Here is a 17,921-nt window from a genome sequence, read left to right on the forward strand (position 1 = left end):
TTAAAAAGAGGATGAAATCTCTGTTTTTGCCGTGTTGCATCTTTTTCTACCTTCTGATGAAGCTTCCCAACTAGAAACTATGTTTTGAAGCTTCAAGCATCTTTGTCCTGAAATCTGAGCTTTGTTGAACTTATACAGTAATAAAAGGTAGAAGGAGAAAAGCTAGAAAAATTCTGACCAAACCTTGAAGAAACTTTACCAAATCTGTGAATGTGTTTTGTTCCTCTGAGATTTGGTTTTGAATCTTATTTGTTTCATGTTTTAAATAAGTTTTTGTCTCGTTCTTCTCTTTGTGTTTATATGTAGTCAGCTATTTCCTTACGTTTTATTTGATATGTTATCATCTGTGTTTATTCTTGTTCTTTTCTCACTGAGCTGTTGCACATCAGTATAATCACTCACCTATTTTTATCACCTGTCCTGGATTAATACCTCTCACTTTCTCTTTAATAATTGTCAAATCTTGTGTTATTGTAGTATCATGTTGATTCTTCTCCTATTTGAATATTATAAATTTATTTTTTACAATTAAATTCACATACATGATTCTGTCAGTCTCCTACTAAAAAATATATTTTTCATCAATATTAAGGATTTATTGACTTTAAACCAAATTCCTATATCTTGCTGGAAAGTTACTTGTAAATTAGTTTTATTTTATTTCAAGTGCAGGAAGGCCTTTGCACTAAAAAGCAGACTAAAAAATGTGGTAATATTTTGTGTTTTGCAATGTACAGTATCTATTAAGATAATCTACGCAGTAAGTGGTCAGTTGATCAAACATTTATATTTTTGCAATTTTGGAGAAAGCCAGAGGAGTCATAAAGTTCATATAAGCAGTGGGAATATGTAAACAAAACTAAAATCCCAGGCCGGGATTTGGACAAACTGTTAGATTTGAATGTTTTCTCTGCTTGTCGTCAGGCGGCTGGCCAAATCCACGCTCCTCCTCATTCCCCTGTTCGGGATCCACTACGTCGTCTTCATCGACGAATCCATCACTGAAGACTATAAGATATTTTTTGACCTGGCTCTCGGGTCCTTCCAGGTGTGCTTGCTACTTTCTTTAAATAATTATAATAATTAGGCATCTTTTGCGCTCGATTTTACTGAATGCAGTTGTTTTTCCAGGGTTTGGTTGTGGCCATCCTGTACTGTTTCCTGAACAGTGAGGTGAGTTCTAATAAATCACCAATTAAAGGCCGGAAATGTTTTAACCTTTTAACCCAAAAGTCGTTTTCTTGTTACAAACACTTTCAAGATTTTGACTTTAAACTATAAATGTTGATTTTGTTCTATCAGAATTTTTACTTCAATCTCAAAATTCTGACTTTTTTTCTCAGAAGATTAAAGTCCAAATTATTAGGAAAAAGTCAAAATTCTCAGATTAAGGTCAGAATTACTGTTTTGTTTTATTTTTATTCAGTAGCCCTGATCCGTTCCTATATACTTGAGTAATTTTTACTACTTTTTGTTGAAGTAGTGATGCTCTGTTTTTTTGGCTACTCCTCTGGTTTGGACCAGTTAAAGTCTCCAGCACCAAACAAGCAGCCATGTTGGAACATTGCAAGATTTAGAGCATTCGGTAGAAACATAATAACATTTTTGTGATAATTTGCAGCAGTTCTTGGAGTTTAAAACATGTTTCGCTCAGGTTCAGGGGGAGCTGAAGAGGAAGTGGCGCAGCATGTGTCTGAACTGCCACCTGAGCAGAGTTAGACACTTCAACAACAACTTCGCCTCCAGGAACGGGTCGGAGCAAACCATGCAGTTCCAGCGCAGCTCCAGAGCCCAGTCCATCCTGCAGTCCGAGACCACGGTTCTGTGAGTCCCGGCCGGGCGTTTCACGCAAAGCGACACAGAGGGAAACGCACGCAGCCCCGCGTTGACCTGGGTCAAACCGTTCCACAAATTCTCACTGAGAAAGAGCCGCGACCTGACAGGAAGGACACACAGGAGCAGAGTTACAGTTACTCAGTTACATTTACTTGAGTAACTTTTTTGACTAGAAGTACTTCTTAATACGCTGTAGATTTTACTTATATGAATTATTGTCATTTTCATTCTTAAAACATGAAAATTTCCACTTTACTTTATATTTTGCTCTGTCTGATTATGTAATTTTTAAATATTAAATGACTGATAATTTGGTCCGTTACTCAGTGCTTTTTACCAAATACGTTTTTATTTTTACTCTTGAGTAATTTCCTGGACGTCTACGTTTTGCTTTTACTTGAGTAAAATCTTTGGACAGATTTGGGCGCGACCTGCATTTATTTTTGCAAACTTTGGTTTCAGCTTTAGAAATATCTGCAGGAGTTTCCTCAGAGCTCTGAGAGTTTTACATTTCGACTGATTCTGCTGGAGGTTTAAAATGAATGTTTCTCATTAAATATATTTGAGGAGCTTTTTTGGTTTATCTTTTTGTCATCTTAATGTGCATGAAGCCATCAGTTCTGCTGTACAAAGTGGGTAATGATATAAATAAAAGGAAGACCAAAACTGTTTGGTCTGCAGAGGAAAACTGTCTCAACATCACAAAACAAAAACAAACATTATAGCAACGTCTGATGAAAACAAGATGGCAGCGTTAACGACTAGAGTGAATATCTTTTGTAAATCAGAGGCACCAAGCATAACATGACTCAGCAGTGAATGTAGCTTTCTGTTAAAGGTGCCATGTTTGGCTAATGAGTCAGGAATCAAATAAACCGGTTGGTACTGTCCTTAAATTTTCTATTTGCTCCTTTAAGAGGCTTTGTAGGTAAATTGTGTCATTTTTATGGAGTTATTAATCTCTTTTGTATCGATTTTTGCATGAGAGATCCTCAGAGGTTACACTGCAAAAACAAAACCTTACTAAGTTTGTTTTGGGATTTTTTGTCTGTATTTCTAGTGCAAATATCTTGGTACCCTTGAAAAAGGACAAAACTAACGTACAAGAAACTGTTAAGCAAAATACAAGAACTTGTTGTGAGTCAATAATTTCTTAATAATGATGAAAAAATCCTTGTTTTATCAGCCGATTATTTCACTTATAACAAGGAAAAAATGTCTTTTTCAAGTTAAACAAGCTGAAAGTTTACTTGTAAATTAGTTTAGTCTTATTTCAAGTGTACTGAGATATTTGCATTAGAAACCAAAAATACTTGGTAAGACTTTGTGTTTTTGCAGTGGAGTAGGGTGGCAGACCTGAATGATGCCGCCATTTTGTCCAAACTGGGCACCAGAACTCTCAGAACAAATAAATGTACTTCTGCTGAAGGCGATCGAGTCCTGCTCCGTGTTTACTTATGATGTGATCTAATGGTTTGACTTTAAAGAAGCTTTTATGATTCTGCATTTTAGAAATACAAATATTTTGAATTTGACTATTTAGAGTTTTATTGTTAGCCCAGCATAATTTCAACATTTAAAAAGAAAAAGTTAAAATATGGGAAAAATAGATGTTTTGGATTCTGATCGACCGAAGACATAGACAATTAGGAAGGATGATGTTTCAGCGTAAAGTGATCGATTTTATGCCCATATCTCAATTTATTATGCTATGAGGTTAACGATATTTGTATTAAATATCAACTGAAGGTGTGAATAGCTGCCTGCTGAAATGCTTTTGTGATGTTAATGAAATTGTGCTTAAATATGTGAGAATGAAATAATGCAATAATGCAAAAATGGTCATTTTATCCTTTTGAAACACTTGCAAAAAATGTCAAAATGCCTCAGAAACATCAGGAAATGTCGACTTTTAGAGGACAGGCAACAGAAAATTCTGGTGTTTCCCATTTTTGTTAAAATCCTACAACGTAGCATTAATTTTAACGGAAAGATGAAGTGTATTTGTTTTTCTCTGAACACAGTATAACTGGTCTTTTACTTGAGCAGGAAAATGAGTAGCATCTTTAAAAGTTTTGAATTGAACCTGATTTGGTAAACTGTGCTCCTGTTTGCGGCCATGAACCATGTTTGACCCAGGTCAGCTCTTCAGCTCAGGTTGTCTGAGCTTTTTCATGCTGCACTGTGCAGTTTGTACCAATTCAGAATCTGGAAAATGGTCTAATTTTAATGTACATTTCTTAAGCTGCTTTTGTTAAAATGCTGTGCATGTTCTGAATGCTTTGCTAGCTGCTTTGATGGGTCTGAGCTTGTGTTCGCTGCTGCAGTAAAGCAGTGATAATGTTTTTAATTATAGAACGAGAGCTCATGAAAGCGTGTAATAATTGATATTTAGCACAGTGCTCACAGTTAAACTGCAGATTTTTCACAGTGTTTTGGTTTTTGCTCAGAGAAGAGATGAACGTGAGATATTTTCTAAAAACTACATGAGAGAAATTTGACTAAAACTCTTCAAAAAGAGTTTAATGTGAATCTAGATTGTTTTAATGTTCTTTATCTTTCTGTAGATATTTATTCACACTCACTGCCCGTCTGAAAAGGATTTTTGTCTCATTTTCTTGTTATGAAGAGAAATATTGGAAAGCAAACATTCACATTTCTTTACACAAAAACATTTTGGAACTATAACAGTAAGTTATTAACAGTAAACTTCTTTAACAATTGAAAATATTGGTGCATAAACAACAATTAAATAACATTATTTCCATCCAGCAGGTTGTTTTGTTCTTCTTGTCTCAGGAAATTAATTTATCAGAACATCTTTTTGCTGAATTATATCTGTATTATTAACTGCAACATAAATATCTCCACTGAGAGTCTAAGTTTCCCATTTATTTTCATATTGGCGTTTCAACAAAAATCTCAATTTAACAAATTATGCTGAGACGTTTTTGTGATCCAAATGACTGATTTGGCCTGAAAAAGCTAATATTTCTTCTGACAGACTTATTATTTTCACTCATTCACTTTTAACTTCACTTATTTCTTTAAAGTGTCAAAGTTTCACAGTTCTTAGATAACAGTAATACAATTTCTCTCCAGTGTTTAGTATTTTAAAGCAACACATTTTTCTTTGTAACCTGATCTGAGGACATTAAAATTAAACAACCCAGAATTATTCATACTCTTGGCAGGTTTAGATATTAATCTAAATCTGATATGTAGATCTGATAATTGATAATAGTCCAAAGAACAAAGATACCGTAATATATGTTAAAATGCTCAGTGGAAACTATTTGGCACTACAACAGGAGCTACGGTAATATCTGAAGTCTCACTGCAGAAACACAAAATATTTATTTTTACAAAACTAACTTACGAGTAACTTTTCAGCAAGATACAAGAGCTGGTTTTAACTAAATATTTATTATTATTATTTTGATGCTTCCATTATAACATTTTTCCATTGTTATGAGGGAAATAATCTGCCAATGGAACCTGCACTTCTTTTAAAGTTCAAACCTGATTTTGACAGGGTTTGGTATAATTGTGGGTTTAATTGTGTAAGTCTTGAAATGTACCTGAAATTTATTGGTAACAGAAACTCTTCAAAGCTCATAATTGAGGCGGATAAATGTTTATCAAATGCTTTTAATATTAACCGCCTTCTTTCTTTGCTTTTACTGAATTATCGTTTTAGCGTTTTAGTGTATTGCTAAATATTCTGTTGTATATTTATTTTCAAAGAAAATAGATCAGCTTTTGCTATGAATATTAAATATTGCATTACATTGTTGCTATAAAATAAACAAAAACTGACACTTGGCTTAAGGCATACACAGAGACAACCAGCTTTCTGGTATTATTTCTCTAATTTCACATTATTGTTGTGTGCTAAATGTCTTAAGGGAGTGCCAATAATTTTTGTTAGTGCTCTTTTTGTATTTAGTACTTTATTAGACACAAGAACCATTTATAATAAGTCGGTCCAAGATATCAATGTGCCTTAAAGACGTTGCAGTAGTGAAATCTCAAACTGATCCCAGCTGGATCGCAAAAATGTTGAGCGTAAATCTTTTGCCCTAAAATTGTTAAAAAAGTAGATTTTATAAATGCAACTTAATTTTTTTCTATGTAGCTATAGATATCAACAGAGAATGTTTTACTTTCTAGATTCAGCCACATTTACCATGACAATAACTAATAGCCAAGTATAGCACCTGGTGGAACCCCAAATAACTTACATAACAGATTAACTTCAACTGTTAATATTCAATAATTATGTAATTTTACTTTTTCAGGTGTTTTTGCTCAGGCTTTCTTTTACATAAAAAACATAACAAGGCACCACATGTGTAAAAACATTTTGCGTTTGCACAGATTTAAGGAAACAGAAAAACATCAACTCGTTCTGACATGAAGCTGTATGCCTTAAGAAAAGTGTTTCCAAAAATCTCACATTTCACTTAGTTTTCACTTTGTGTTTATTCTGCTCAACCACAAGTTCTTAAACACACTGCCATGTAGAACGCACTGTTTTCTCAATGTTAATATTTAATGTATATTATTGATCATTGGCTCCACTTTGAACCATTGTACTTGTATTGAGACACAATGAATGTCATGCTAGATATGATAACGGTTGTCTTTCTAAGCAATGTACTGTGTGAATGTAGCTTTTTGATGTTTTTTGGGTTATTTTGGAAATTTGAACTCAAGAAGTAGATTATTATTTGTTTATTGGAGATGGTGTTTATATTAATTTCTTGACTTTGTATTATCCAAATTAAAGAATCGCATTTCAACAACTTTATCCGTGTGAGACAATAACTCATAATTTACAGATTTTGACATTTCTGCAGTTTGGTGAAGATAACTGTGTTTCCCATAATTCTGAATATCATGGTTGTATAAATGTTAAATCTGTGTAGATAACGCATGACACCAAATCCTTATTAACTGCATATGCATTAAAGCAATATAAAGCTCGTTTTGGTATAAAAATGATTTATCCGCCCCACTTCCAATGTAGCCCTGAGCAACCACCCTCATATCAGAAACCTTCACTGATAACTAAGAATTCACTGAACACAAATAAACAATATCAGTGGGAAATTAGATGCACCTCTTGACACTTTAATTACTCGACTTCTGCACTGAATTATACAAATGTCAGCTCTTTATTTTTTCTTCTGAAGTAAAACGTAACTCTGCATCTCATCATGCTAAACCTTCAGGCGATGACTCACTTATTTAAAATCCATTACACTATAAATACAGCAAACAGTTTATTAATACAGTGAGATGGAGTGGTGATGAAACGCCCTTGAGGCCCTTGAGTGTTACACAATAACTATAAAGCCAAATAAACCATATTACATATTTCTGCCTTTTTCTCGTCATTGAAACCAACTTTAGTTATCCATCCCAAACTTTACAACATAAAATTCCCTAAAATCATTTTTTCTGAGATTCTCCACAGCAGAGTTGGAGATATTTGCTGGTTCCTAATTTTCGCTCCATTTTCTCCGTCTTCCACCTCTCCGGTGTCCTTCGCTCGCTCCTGCATCCTCACAGCCGGGCCTGGCGGCGGCGCGCTGGATGCTCAGTCATCTCCGGGACAACGGCTGCCCTGATTGGACCTGACAGAGACACTGGAGGCAAAGATGCTGCTAATTGGGAAGGAGAGGAAGTGCTGGAGCGCGGCGTTCACGTTAAGGCGATGACTGAACTTTTGGCTTTGCGTCACTGGTTGTTCATGAACGGCAGAATCGTCCAAACCCAGTCTTTACCAGAAATTACTTGGAGGAAACAAAACGCCGTCGTTTGAATATTAAGAATAAAAACAGCAAAACTAATTTTTTTGTCACATTTAGATTTTTTTTCACTAAAGTATTTCTTTTAGTCAGGATGATACGATGCGAGTAAAAATAAATTATTATTAATTGAAGGAATAACATATGGAGGAGTGCTAGGGCCTTGGAAGAAAAAATATATTTTACAAGAATAAAGTCATAAAATTACAATTATCTTGTAATATAACTTTATTCTCATGTTCTGACTTTATTCTAGTATATTTATTCTATTCTATATACTTTATTCTCATACAGTTTAGTCTTGAATTATTATTAATTTATACTCAAAGTATTATGATTTTATTCTCATTAGTTCTACTTTATTCTCATATTATTTTGCTGTAAATGATTTATTTAATGATGCATTCAGAAGAGTTTGACAATTGTCTACTTAAACAAAACTACAACAAAGTAGCAATTAATATAATTGGTTAATTTTAAGAACTTCAACTTTCAGTGGAAACTATTGATTTGATTATGTTTGTGTGAAGCAATTAAAAACCAATTAGTTCCCAATGGGTAGAATTGATTGATTATTAAATATAGTTGATCTGACTGATAAACTGAAATGAAAGTACTTCCTTGTTGCCTCTGTTTGAATGAGACATAAATCTGGGCTGCTCTGTTCACCTAAAGGTTCTGATGATGGTGAAATAAATAAACATCATTTCTGAGTCGACGTTCATCATAAATCACCTTCGGATCTGTTGGTGTCTGCAGGAATGAGCTGCTGCATGCGCATAAATAACCATGACAAATACAAGAACACCGAGACGTTTTCAGAGAGATTTCTGCTTCGTTTTTCAGTAAATGTATTTATTTTCAGAATAAATCAGACGGGTTTACTGGGTCTGATGGTTCCTAAGTTTGCAGTGATTTGTGAGCAGAACGAACTTCAGTACATTTTTCATTTATCTGCACTTTTAATCGTTCTGATCGATTTAATTGTTGGTGCTTTAAGCTCTTACTCCACTACGTTTACATAATGTGTTGCATTAAATGTCACACTGCTTTTTTTTCGTTAGTTTGAAAGGAATCAGTGACTTATTTGAGTTTACCAGTTCAAAAAGTGACTGTTTTTCTAAATGGTGTCAGGAAATTAAAATGTTGTTCACTATTGATCCATAAAAAGTTTGAATACAGAGCATTTTTATTGCAATTAATGACAAACTGGAGTTGAAATGTCTCCCTTAAAAAGCAAAATCTTCTAGAGTATTTTTGTTTAGTTTCTGTATTGATTTATTAAACTTGAAGTAAGACAAAAATAACTTACAAGTACCTTTTCAGTAAGACATAGGAGTTTGTTGTCAGTAAATAATTTCTTAAAATTGACAAAAAATACTAGTTCCAAAGATTATTTCAAGTAGAACAAGATCTTCTGTCCATGTTTTAGTGAAATAATCTGGCAATGAAACCAGAACTTTTTCATTAATATTAAGGAATTATTTAGTTTAAACAAGCTTCTATATCTTGCTGAAAAGTTACTTATAAGTTTTTTCATTTTAAGTGTATGAACATATTTGCACTAGAAGCCAAAAATACTTTGTAAGGTTTTGTTTTTGCAAAATCTTAATGAATAAAAAAAAATATTCATACAGTGAGCACATGTGAAGTATTTACTTTTGCTCAAGTTAATGTGGTTCTTTTACTTTTACTAGAGTAAAATTTTTTGTACTTTTACTTAAATGTGTCGCAACGTAAACGTGATGTCAGTGAGATTCCAGTTATTATTTCATTCACATAATGTTAAATTCATTGACTGAGAAGTTCGAGGCGACTCGTTAGGGTTTGGTAAGACGGACATCCTGTCCTGGGTGTTCTGCGGTTAGACGTTCCCTGAGTTCAAAGGTCACCAGCGTCAACACCCAGAGGGGTTGAGCTGTCAGTCCTGTTCAGCCGTCTGAACCTGCAGCCATCAGTCTGTCGCAGGCGGTCAGCGCCGACGCGCTACCTAGTCACCTTGGAGAGGGCTGAGAATGAAATCAATTCAAATGAGAGTCAAATTTAATTCCTCTCAGCTCTCGTTGACCTTAAGTCTGCCAACAAAAGTGCAAGTTCCTTCCTTTTCTCCGTCCTCAGCCTTTTTAGAGCGAATCAAATTTAAATCGAGCTCGATAGATTTGCTGCTCCGCGAGCTGAATGATGTCGATGCTGCTCAACGGGAAATAAACCTTTGGAATAGTTTAAGTTACAAACAGAGATTACATACTGTAAGTGCATAATTAATAATTTAGACTCAATTTTAGAGCTAAAAGGACGGTTACCATGGAAACATTATGTCTTTACCACAAAGCTGAGTCTGAGCTAAGTTTAGTTAGCTTCGCTAGTCGGCTTACCGTGAGTTCAAACTGCAAAAAACACAAAATCTTACCAACTATTTTTGATTGGTTTCTAGTGCAAATATCTTAGTACACTTGAAAAAAGACAAGTAAATGTTCAGCAAAATATAGGAGCTTATTTTAAGAAAATAATTACTAAAGATTGGTGAAAATGTACTAGTGGCACTGAAGATTACTTCACCAATAGCAAGACATTTTTCCCTTGTTATAAGTGAAATAATTATAGGAATAAGTACTTTTTTGTCATTATTAAGACATTATTTACTTAAACAAGTTCCTATGTCTTGCTGACTAGTTACTACTTTGTTAATTTTGTTTTATTTAAAGTTTACGAAAATATTTGCACTAGAAACTAATCCAACATACTTTTGTTTTTGCAGTGCATGTATTTTAATTTGCAAACTTGTAAGGATCAATCAACATTATTGCGAAGTTTTTGCCAATTTCCTTTTACATTTTTGCAAGTCCAGCTCACAACTTTTCATTTAAAAGTTACAATGTGTGTTGAAAGTTAGATAATAAGCTTCACTGCATTTTGAAACTCCCTTAAAATTAGATATGCGACATTTAAAAGTTGATATTATTTCTGAAAGTTGTCATTTAACTTCTGGAGGGCAGAAACAGCATCAAACTTTATTATATCTAGTTATTAAATTCTCATTGTGATGGCGGAGAAGTCCCTAAATGTTGAGCTCAGAGTCGCCGTCGTCCTCAGGATATCGCTGCCGCCTCTCGCCGTCGCTTCACACATTAAATCATCTCTTCTGCTCCTGATCAGCCCCAAAGCAGATCCATGTCAGGAAGCTTAAAAACAAAACAGAATCGGCTCTCTGTCGAATTCTGTGTCTCATAAGTCCTTTTTTTTCACAGAAATAATAAACTTTCCTTCTTATTTTCGGTTCCTTCAGGATTAATTTAGGAAAAGAAGCCATCAGTGGCCCTCTGAGGCGTTTTGTGCGACACTTTTTCATCTTTTAGAGAAAGATTTATTACAGTTAAGTCCTTAAAAATATGAGGTACAAAGATACAGATTCCCATTTATTAATGATGTTTCTGCATTTATGCAGCTTTGGAGTAACTAGAACTACAAATATCGACCTACTTTTACTCAAACTCAAAGCATTGAAATAATAAAATGATCAACCCCAAAAATGAAGAAATCTTATAACACAATCGTTTTATAAGATTGTATCTACAATTATTTAAAATTTGACCTTAGTTTATTATTGAGCAGATAAACTTTTAAAAAGTCACAAAAAGTTTGGTTTAAATTTGTTTTTTTGGGTTTTTTGCTGCCCTGGAGTTATTTCAATTTAACATTTTGTCAGTGTATTTGTGGCTCTGCTGTTTGTCGGGATGACTTGTTGTCTGATATATTTATTGACCCATTTAGCTTTGTGAAGAAGCAGATCAGAATTTGCAGTTTGTGAATAACTGAAGGTATCTGGGCCGAGTCGTCCCGCTTTGCTTTGCAGACATTTTATTACTGACCTAAAGTTTTAATAGCAGCACCATGAAGAAAATGGTAAATTAACAGTCCAACCTGGAGTCCCTCCCCGGAGCTTTTCCAAAAATAAAATCTGATTCTTTTCATCTCTTCTTGTCTCCTGGAGCTGCAACATTTCCTATATATGTCACATTCAGTGTTCAGTAATAAGGCGACTCTTTTGCCTTCAAGTCATCTGAACTGTTGGGCTTTAAAAACTGGGACATAAAGGGATGATGTCACCTAATATCTATAATATTATGAAACCACTGCACTTATACAGCAGCTGACATTTCACCTTCACTAATATTCTATTAAGTAATTAGTATTATTTTATAGTTTTTTGTTTTAAGATTGCACCTTTTCCAATAACTACTTAAACTTTATTATTCTATGTACCGCAAAAAATGTTAAACATTTTAACCATTTTAACCAACCATGTCACATGAGAGACAGTTTGTTTGTCTTTAATACGTCAATATCTTGGATAAAATGCTTTCCAAAAGTTTAAGTAAATAGAAATTATTTTGATCATCCTAACTAATCTTATTTAATGTCAGATAGAGGGAGAAAAAAGTCATCTACCTTTTTGTACAGTGCTTGGAAGCGTCTGATTTAACTGTGTATTATATAACAGAGTGGATACTCAACAGGTAAAACGTTTAGAGGGATTAAAAGATGCCGACGATGTTTAAAGGAGTTCCATCTTAAGTCCAAAGGTTTAAACATGCCAGGAGTTTCTCAACTTAAGATAACATGTTTGGTTTCACTTTTAGTTACACACTGATTACACAACTCCTTTATTTTATTCTGATACTACATCTAAATGCTTATCAGATTGAAGGTTAAAACTGAATATTACAATTGCCATTAAAGATTGGCTGCTTTACACTCCATGACAAACTATTAATATTTAATTTGATTGTAATGGACTAAAGTTTGGAGTTCAAGAAGAACTCTTGGTGGAGTTTGGGGAACATTTCATTTCGGCTATTTTATGGTTTGTGACAGAATTTTCCAAAAATCTAAATTTCTTTGAAATTTAAAACATAATAAAAACAACTTACTGGACAAACTGAGGCTGTCATGCAGAATCATGTTAATGATTAACAGACGTTTCCTTGTATGAGGCGATAAAGGTTAAACTCCGATGGGTGCAACCTGTAAAGCCTTGATAACTCAGCAGCTGCTCTTTGTTCTCATATTTCTTTAACTCCTCCCCTTCGTGCCTGAGGTCTAAAAGTACAAGAGATTTTCAGATAGTCACTATAACTGAGAGACCAAATGGAGCAGAAAGAAGATCAGCTGGGCAGAGAAAGCTTCTCCTGTTCGATCTGTCTGGATCTATTCAGGGATCCAGTGATTATTCCCTGTGGACACAGCTACTGTATGAACTGTATTAAAAATCTCTGGGACCAAGAGGATCAGAGAGGAGTCCACAGCTGCCCTCAGTGCAGGAAGACCTTTACACCGAGACCTGATCTTGGGAAGAACATCTTGTTAGCAGCTTTAGTGGAGCAGCTGAAGAAGACTGGACTCCAAGACGCTGCTGATCACCGTTATACTGGACATGAAGACATGGCCTGTGATTTCTGTACTGGAAGAAAACTGAAAGCCATCAAGTCCTGTTTAGTCTGTCTGGCCTCTTACTGTGAGAAACACCTTCAGCCTCATTATGATTCAGCTACTTTTAAGAAACACAAGCTGGTGGAGCCGTCCAAGAACCTCCAGGAGAACATCTGCTCTAAGCATGATGAGGTGATGAAGATGTTCTGCCGCACTGATCAGAAGTGTATTTGTTATCTCTGCTCTGTGGATGAACATAAAGGCCATGACACAGTGTCAGCTGCAGCAGAAAGGACTGAGAGGCAGAGAGAGCTGGAGGAGAGACGAGGAAACATCCAGCAGAGAATCCAGGACAGAGAGACAGACATGAAGCTGCTTCAACAGGAGGTGGAGGCCATCAATCACTCTGCTGATAAAACAGTGGAGGACAGTGAGAAGATCTTCACTGAGCTGATCCGTCTCCTCCAGAAAAGAAGCTCTGATGTGAAGCAGCAGATCAGATCCCAGCAGGAAACTGAAGTGAGTCGAGTCAAAGATGTTCAGGAGAAGCTGGAGCAGGAGATCACTGAGCTGAAGAGGAAAGACGCTGAGCTGGAGCAGCTCTCACACACAGAGGATCACAACCAGTTTCTCCTCAACTACCCCTCACTGCCAGCACTCAGTGAGTCTACACACTCATCCAGCATCAACATCCGTCCTCTGAGACACTTTGAGGACGTGGCAGCAGCTGTGTCAGAGCTCAGAGAGAAACTACAGGACGTCCTGAGAGACTCATGGACAAACATCTCACTGATGGTCACTGGGGTGGATGTTCTACTGTCAGAACCAGAACCAAAGAGCAGAGATGATTTCTTAAAATATTCACGTGAAATCACACTGGATTCAAACACAGCACAAAGATACCTGATTCTATCAGAAAACAACAGGAAGGCAACCGTGGTGGATCAACCTCAGTCTTATTCCAGTCACCCAGACAGATTCACTGATTACTGTCAGGTTCTGAGTAGAGAGAGTCTGACTGGACGTTGTTACTGGGAGGTGGAGTGGAGCGAGACACATGTTTACATAGCAGTCTCATACCAGAACATCATCAGAGCAGGCAAGGGGTGTGAGTGTAATTTTGCACGTAATGACAGATCTTGGGCCTTAGATTGTTCTCAAAATGGTTTTACCTTTTGGCACAACAACATCTCAACCTCCATCTCAGGTCCAGTTTCCTCCAGAGTCGGAGTGTACCTGGATCACAGAGCAGGTATTCTGTCCTTCTACAGCGTCTCTGGATCCATGACTCTGATCCACAGAGTCCAGACCAGATTCACTGAGCCGCTGCTGGCTGGCTTTAGGTTTTATTACAGTGGACACAGAGCAGAGTTCTGCAAGCTTAGAAAGAATGAACTCTAGGTTCAGACTCTTGTCTTGAATTTCTATTCTCTGACTTTTTTATTCATTCTTGGTGTTGTATCTCTTACCTGTGACCTTTTTCACTGAAATAGTTTATCATCATTATAAGTAGTTGAAGAAGTGAAACCAGCTCTTTGAGTCTGTCCTGTTTTGATCAAATTTGAGATGCTGTTGCTGCTCAGCTGCTCATTCTACTGTTTGTGGGCTTAATGTTGGCGCACAAGACGTAACCGACAGAACCCGGTTAAAGGATTTTCAAAATAAAAGATCCTCTAGACTCAACACATAAAACGGAAGTATTTAATTATTTCTTGGGCGGCTCAGTACCAATTGGTCCACGGACCGATATCAGTCCACGGCCCAGGGGTTGGGGACCACTGCTTTAAACTATTTCTCCTTTCAGACCGTAAGTCTGACATTCCCCCTTTTTCTTCCTGCTTTCATGCAGTACCAGTCATTCCACATTCAACCTTTTCCTAGAAGTGACAGCTGGGGTAGTAAATACGTAGGTGCCAGACCTGACAGACAACATTCTTTAATAAACAAAAGCTTAGAATATATTCTCACAAGGTGAAACTCACAGTCAGTTTGACTGGAGAAATGGAGCAACGTCTTATGGACCAGGAGACATTCTCTTGTTCGATCTGCCTGGATCTATTGAGTAATCCAGTGACTACTTCCTGTGGACACAGCTACTGTTTCACCCGCATTAAGATTCACTGGGATCAAGAGGATCAGAGAGGAATCCACAGCTGCCCTCAGTGCAGAAGGACTTTTAAAACAAGACCTGACCTGTGTAAAAACACCATCCTGTCAGCTTTAGTGGAGCAACTAAAGAAGACTGGACCCCAAGCTGCTCCTGCTGATCACCGTTATACTGGACATGAAGATGTGGCCTGTGATTTCTGCACTGGGAGAAACCTGAAAGCCATCAAGTCCTGTTTAGTCTGTCTGGCCTCTTACTGTGAGAAACACCTTCAGCCTCATTATGATGTGGCTCCTTTAAAGAAACACAAGCTGGTGGAGCCGTCCAAGAACCTCCAGGAGAACATCTGCTCTAAGCATGGTGAGGTGATGAAGATGTTCTGCCACACTGATCAGAAGCGTATCTGTAGTCTCTGTTTACTAGATGAACATAAAGGCCACAACATAATTTCAGCTGCAGCAGAAAGGACTGACAGGCAGAGAGAGCTGGAGGAGAGACGAGGAAACATCCAGCAGAGAATCCAGGACAGAGAGAAAGATGTGAAGCTGCTTCAACAGGAGGTGGAGGCCATCAATCACTCTGCTGATAAAACAGTGGAGGACAGTGAGAAGATCTTCACTGAGCTGATCCGTCTCCTCCAGAAAAGAAGCTCTGATGTGAAGCAGCAGATCAGATCCCAGCAGGAAACTGAAGTGAGTCGAGTCAAAGATGTTCAGGAGAAGCTGGAGCAGGAGATCACTGAGCTGAAGAGGAAAGACGCTGAGCTGGAGCAGCTCTCACACACAGAGGATCACAACCAGTTTCTCCTCAACTACCCCTCACTGCCAGCACTCAGTGAGTCTACACACTCATCCAGCATCAACATCCGTCCTCTGAGACACTTTGAGGACGTGGCAGCAGCTGTGTCAGAGCTCAGAGAGAAACTACAGGACGTCCTGAGAGACTCATGGACAAACATCTCACTGATGGTCACTGAGGTGGATGTTCTACTGTCAGAACCAGAATCAGGACCAGAACCAACGACAAGAATTGGATTCTTGAGATATTCCTGTAAAATCACACTGGATCCAAACACAGCTCACAGATATCTGGAACTGTCCGAGGGGAACAGGAAGGTGACAAAAACATATGAATCTGAGTCTCCTAGTCACCGAGACAGATTTACTGAATGTGAACAAGTTCTGAGTAAAGAGAGTCTGACTGGTCGTTGTTACTGGGAAGTGGAGTGGACAGACAGAAAAACTACTGTAGCAGTCGCTTACAAGAACATCAGAAGAAAAGGGAGAGGGAATCAGTGTAGATTTGGGTACAATGACAGATCTTGGGCATTAGATTGTTCCCAAAATAACAATCTTTTAAGCTCATTGAAGAGAAAGAATTATACATTTTTGCACAACAATAGTAAAACTTCCATCTTTTCTCCTGATTCTTCCACAATAGGAGTGTACCTGGATCACAGAGCAGGTATTCTGTCCTTCTACAGCGTCTCTGAATCCATGACTCTAATCCACAGAGTCCAGACCACATTCACTCAGCCGCTACATGCTGGAGTTTTGCTGCACTACTATGATGACTCTGCTGAATTCTGTCAACTTAAATAGAATAAACTGAGACCTTAATGTGTGTGATTATAGTGTGCAAAAAAGTTTTTATTTTATTAAAGTAATTGATTAGTTTCTTAAATGCATACTCTTACAAGAAAATTTCTTTAAAATTATTATAGCAGTAAAAACTGTAAATAAAATGACAAAAGATTCCTCAGGTTGAAAAAGTGAAATTAATTCTTTAATTCTGCTTGAACACATTTTGTTGAGTAACACATAAGAGAACAGTTACTGTCTTATTGTGAACTTTAGCTGATTTCATGTTTTGTTGATTTTTAGGAGCAGAAACTCCAGAATAAACTGTCATGTTGCTTCACTGTTTATCTCTGTTGGTGATGGGACACTGCCCCCTACAGGACAGCTGTTGTTGCTGAAGTCATTGTCATTTTCATAATTATTAGCTTTGCTGAATCGATGTACTGTATACAGTTGTTTTAACCCTTTTGAATAAAATTCTTAACAGTGTGATGATGTTTGTATTTGTGTGTTCATTGTAAATTTGAGTTTGTTTTCTGTGTAAATATTTAGTATAAACTTCAAATTTTTGTATTATTTTTTGCTGTAATTCTTTCTCAGTTCAAAAAACATCAATTCAACGTCAAATCAACATCAAACATCAAATAAATAACTCAATTTATTTTATTTTAACTAGTTTTGACATTTAACGTTTTGTAGTCCATTGGCAGAATATTTCACTTAAAATAAGACATTTTTCCCCTGTTGTAAGTGAAATAATCTGCCAATGGAACTAAAGCTTCCTATTATATTTAGAGAAATTGTTTAATTAAAACAAGCTCCTATTTCTGAAAATGTATTTGTAACTTAGTTTTGTCTTATTTTAAGTTTACCAAGATACTTTCTCTATAAACTAGATCAATTTTTTCTTGGTAAAATTTTGTGTTTGACATAAATGCTGCGAAGAGTGCAGAAAGAGTCGAAAAGAGAAGCTGAGAAATGTGAAGCTGGAAGCTGAAGTTCCAGCAGACTGTCTCTGCTGAGAAAGAGAAACAAGATAAACATGGAGCTTCACTAAATGCAAGTCAAACATTTTAACCAAACCCTGCTTTAAACTTCTTCTCCATTTTCTCCCTGACCGTCTGCTGTGTTCCTTCCTGATGCTGTTTGTTC

At 36.4% G+C, this 17,921-nt stretch overlaps 3 protein-coding genes across 4 annotated transcripts in view; all 3 read left to right on the top strand.

The window, feature by feature from the left end:
• vipr2 (vasoactive intestinal peptide receptor 2) overlaps positions 1 to 2,098 on the top strand; it is a 44,072-nt gene extending 41,974 nt beyond the window's left edge. Inside the window, exons 11-13 of the mRNA XM_023335042.1 lie at positions 925 to 1,048; positions 1,132 to 1,173; positions 1,655 to 2,098. Coding sequence (XP_023190810.1) covers positions 925 to 1,048; positions 1,132 to 1,173; positions 1,655 to 1,828 — 340 coding nt within the window. The 3' untranslated portion in view covers positions 1,829 to 2,098. The remainder of the gene's footprint in view (positions 1 to 924; positions 1,049 to 1,131; positions 1,174 to 1,654) is intronic.
• Positions 2,099 to 10,695: 8,597 nt separating this feature from the next.
• LOC102227148 (tripartite motif-containing protein 16-like) lies at positions 10,696 to 14,800 on the top strand. 2 transcript variants are annotated; one of them, XM_023335795.1, is made up of 2 exons: positions 10,696 to 10,716; positions 12,822 to 14,800. In XM_023335795.1, the coding sequence occupies exons 1-2, from the start codon at positions 10,696 to 10,698 to the stop codon at positions 14,481 to 14,483; spliced, it is 1,683 nt and encodes a 560-aa protein (XP_023191563.1). In that variant the 3' UTR covers positions 14,484 to 14,800. The 2 variants fall into 2 exon arrangements, with proteins under 2 accessions (XP_023191563.1, XP_023191562.1); XM_023335794.1 differs by lacking the exon at positions 10,696 to 10,716 and having other exon boundaries at positions 12,779 to 14,800.
• LOC102227407 (tripartite motif-containing protein 16-like) lies at positions 14,792 to 17,290 on the top strand. The gene has a single exon (XM_023335793.1). The coding sequence runs from the start codon at positions 15,084 to 15,086 to the stop codon at positions 16,788 to 16,790; it is 1,707 nt and encodes a 568-aa protein (XP_023191561.1). The 5' UTR covers positions 14,792 to 15,083; the 3' UTR covers positions 16,791 to 17,290.
• The last annotated feature ends 631 nt before the right edge of the window (positions 17,291 to 17,921 follow it).

The sequence above is a fragment of the Xiphophorus maculatus genome, chromosome 6 (assembly GCF_002775205.1).
Source record: "Xiphophorus maculatus strain JP 163 A chromosome 6, X_maculatus-5.0-male, whole genome shotgun sequence".
Lineage (NCBI taxonomy): Eukaryota > Metazoa > Chordata > Actinopteri > Cyprinodontiformes > Poeciliidae > Xiphophorus > Xiphophorus maculatus.